This window comes from Vigna angularis, chromosome 2, assembly GCF_016808095.1.
Source record: "Vigna angularis cultivar LongXiaoDou No.4 chromosome 2, ASM1680809v1, whole genome shotgun sequence".
In the NCBI taxonomy this organism is placed as follows: Eukaryota; Viridiplantae; Streptophyta; class Magnoliopsida; order Fabales; family Fabaceae; genus Vigna; species Vigna angularis.
The window spans coordinates 7,416,265-7,420,456 of record NC_068971.1 but is presented as its reverse complement, the minus strand read 5'-3'; the positions used below and the strand labels follow the sequence as shown (position 1 = coordinate 7,420,456).

The 4,192-nt window shown below is 35.7% G+C and overlaps 1 protein-coding gene across 1 annotated transcript; it reads right to left on the bottom strand.

The window, feature by feature from the left end:
• Positions 1-791: 791 nt before the first annotated feature.
• LOC108329670 (ATG8-interacting protein 1) lies at positions 792-4,192 on the bottom strand. Its single transcript, XM_017564001.2, has 3 exons — positions 3,993-4,192; positions 2,279-3,122; positions 792-1,240 (listed from the first exon to the last, which is right to left on the bottom strand). The coding sequence occupies exons 2-3, from the start codon at positions 3,113-3,115 to the stop codon at positions 1,136-1,138; spliced, it is 942 nt and encodes a 313-aa protein (XP_017419490.1). The 5' UTR covers positions 3,116-3,122; positions 3,993-4,192; the 3' UTR covers positions 792-1,135.

Here is a 4,192-nt window from a genome sequence, read left to right as displayed (position 1 = left end):
TCTTTTTCTTCAAATATTTTTCAGATTTATTTTCTCAAGTATTCCATTTTAGTCAAAAGGAATGTTAGATTGATGTTGACGTTAGTGGAAGGTGAGACTATGTTAGGTTTGGCTTTTATTTATTCACGACCAATGTAATTTTTTTCATGATAATAAGAAACTACTTCTGTATTCAATTTTCACAATATACATTTTCACACCAGTAAATAATTAAAAAGATCATGCATCCATCTAAGTTGAAAATTCCATATGTGTCAAATTCCACTCTGTTGTTAGTCATTATAGCAATATTAACAAAATAAACCACATTAACTTTTTTTAAATTAAAATAAAAACTAAATTGTAAAAAAAAATCGAGATAAATTTGACAAATATTGAGACAAAAAAAAATCTATTAAACTGAAAAATAATAATACTTTGGTGATAAAATAGAGAATTTATTCACAAAAAACTGACTGGTGAATCATATGAACCAGTTCAATCAGATGTTTTACAAGGAAAAAAAAACAGAGAGACACGAGATCATTGTACCGGTAATGCGGGACCTTAATCACAAACAAGCTAACAGAGATAATCAACTTTGTCGTTTGAAAACTTAGCATCTTGAAAGAATAAAGATCCAAATGATTACAGTTACAGACATAATCTAAATTTCACATAGGCAACATTTCACTACACGCGTAGTTGTTCTCATTTGTGCATGCTTTGTTGAACAATATCTATCAATTTATAACCATGTATCCACAACATGCAGTCTATTACAGTTTAGAAACTCCGCAGTTGACAGAGTCAAAGGAAAACTAAATACTCACCATTAAAGCAATCACTTCATTTACATCTTTCGTGTTTAAACTGCCAATTTCACATTATCAGAATACATAACTTACCAAGTTCAATAACTTCAATAGCTATACAATGCTATAGTCAATATAAAGATGAAAAAAATCCACAGCATATAATGTTTGATCACTGACATTCATAATTGGGAAAGGTCAACCGATCCTTCTACCAAACCTGGATTTCACAAACGTAGCACTTTTCATTCTTAACCTCTCTCTGACAATTTTTCGTCATCATCTTCACTTACCACAAGGATAGGAGCCGCGTGCACTTAGCCACCTTTTCCCCAAGTACTTTAACTTTCACTGGAGGAGCTTCCCCTGATCAAGGAACCACGACGGTGGCCACCAACAAGCACGTCTTTGAGTCGAATAATGGGAGCAAGCACCCTGCTCCTCGCCTGTGGAAGCATTAAGATGGAGAATGTCAGAATTTTTGAAGTAATACGAGAAATCAAACAGAGTAGCTAGAGAGAATTGCACAAAAAGAGTTCGTGGCACTCTTTCTGCTGATGTAGTAGGCCTCAAGTTGACAAAAAACACCTTGAATCTGTAGTAAGATTTATGCTTCTCTACAGGATAGGAAAATTCAAAGATATAATTTTTCAAAAGTTCTAACACTGCCCATGTTTCAGATAAGGACAATAAATAATTACATTGCTCAAAAAATTAAGCATGACCTTCTTAAATTACAGTGGAATTAAGTTCGTTCTTGTATAAAATCAGCACACACGATCGTTTGCCTCAAGACATTGTTACCACCCATAAAGATACCAAGGACGTCACATGTTTTCAACAGCTGGACTAATTAGATGTACAGGTGAAGATGATACACAATCATTGCAGCGGTGTGGAATTAAACTTGATTCTTTTGGATAGAAGGTACAGTTCAAAACATGCTGCTGGATAAGAAAGATGAAAGTTACTTTGGCAAGTATATTAAATACATAAATACTGGGCAGCCAATATATTTTGAAAGATTGGGACATTGCAATGTAATGGGGTGGAGGGTCAATGACTCAAGATTCTAATACTTTGTTCCTGTACTTCTTTGGTTGAGTAAATCTTTTCCCCAGTTCCAAACTTCCATCAATAAACTTTAGCTTTTTAAAAAATATCTTCATTGTTATTCATCACTGTACTACACTATCAGATTTTGTCCAGTGTCAATGACATAATAGTGTTATATAGTGACATACTGGTTAATGATGAGTCCATTGTTCATTACTAGAGTCATATAATCAATCAATAGAAGAGATTACAGAATTGAATCAAGCATATTGTCTATAACACATTAGAACAGCGACTTGCTTGTGAATTATGTATGACTTTGGACAACCTTACACCATTCATCATATACATATATTTTCTGATCATGTATGAAATAAAATATGCTAACATAAAACGTTTCTAAGAACGCAAGATGATAATGGATATACCTCATCATTTATACTGATTTGCCATTTAAGTTGTAAAGCTCTTTCCTGCTGCCAACGCTGGCCGAGCATTACGAGACCCATCACAGTAGCAGCAATGAAAACAGACCATAATGCATTTGTCTGTTTGGCATGAGCATATAAGGAGGCAGCTCTTCGTTTCCACCAAGCTCCACAGGGAAGATCTGAAGTGTTGTATTCCTTATCTTTGGAAGAGTTCCTTGACAGTGATAAATCAGAAGACACATTTGACCCTTCGGATTCAGTTATTTCAGGCTCAACTATGCTTTCACCATATGCTGTTACACCACCAATTGTTGTTTCACCTTGGAAAGAAGTGTATTTTTCCGGGTCATACATACTCTCCCCCTTTTCAATCAAACCAAAATCTGGAAGAGTTGTACCTTCCTCAAACTCTTTACCACGAACAGATAATCTATTAATTTTCTGATCAAAATAACGCATTCCCTCAAACTCTTCTGAAACTTCTAATCCTGGTAGTGTCAAGTTTTCTTCGTCTTTTCCACTTGGTCTGGTCAGTTCTTCAACAGTCTCTTCGGAGGTAACATCTTTGTCTCCAGAATCATCATGAATCTCACTGTTATCAGGTTCCATAGGCAAGTTTTCATGCTGACTGGGTGGAAAGACAAAGTGACCAGACATGAATAAAGCACGTGACGTTTCTGCTTCATCCTGTACAAATGAACCTTCTCTCCCATCATCCTTCATCTCAACATCATCAGGACCAGGAGCAGCTGCATATGTCGATGCCGTGAGAGATACAACCTCCCATTCATTCCCACGAGAAGTCTTGTCCCCTCCGTCCTCATTGTCTGCCATCTTTTGTCTTCATCAGAAGAATGAAGTCAAATTCTAATTCAACTTAGGGTAAACATAAATGGAAATGCGTACATGCAAGGAGCAAGTAGGGTGGGGGGATCAATTTAATGCCACAAAAGTATGATTTAACAATCAATATAATAAATAAGAAAACTATCACACCTGAAAAAAGAAGTGTCACAACCATGTGCAGAGTCATTGAATTGCATTGTAGAAAGGAGATATAATGATGAGATTTTATGAATATGTGCAAGGAGGTAACATTGTTCAACTTCTAAAGAAACAAAAGCGACAATACCAAAATTCTAAACCAACTTCATAAACAGACGCAAATTTCCAACAAAAAAATCTTAGTGCAATTTTCGCTATTACTTCAGAAAACAAATCCTAAAAAACTACCCAAATTTCTGGCAAAAAAGACATTTACCTCATAAAATTTTATTTTTCATTTATTCTCCTTCAATTAAAAAACACCATGAAAATAAATTACAAACTCTTTCACCAATCACGAATTCCATATTAGTTTTCCATCCTCACATCCAAAACTGATATCATGAATTCCATCCAATAAACCGAACAAGCTCTACCAATCCAATGGACTCAACCACCAATTCATGCACAGTTGGTTACGCAACAAAAATGCAAAGACGTGACCACGAAATCGAAACAAAACAACTACCCCATACAGAGATCCAAAGACGGAACAAACCATAAAAACCAAATCAAAATCAAACCCTAGAACACAATCCACACAGCTACACCCCCATCACTCAGACCAGGTGCCATAATCATCAACGATTTTTTCTTTTTCCACGATCAACATACAAAGAGATTGATAAATAAAAAATAAAAAAGAGAGAGAAGGTGATTAACTTACAGAAACTAAACGCGACACGATCCGCGAAGGACCAGAACGTGCGTACGACGATGATGAGGTTGAAACTGAGAAGCAACTATAAGAAAATGAAGGGGCTTTGGCTTTTATAGGGATGATTTGTTTATCGGCGATGTTACCGGCTATAGCAGGTGGATTCAAGGGTAGTGAAAGTGAACAATTACCGGTTATTCCCTTTGCGT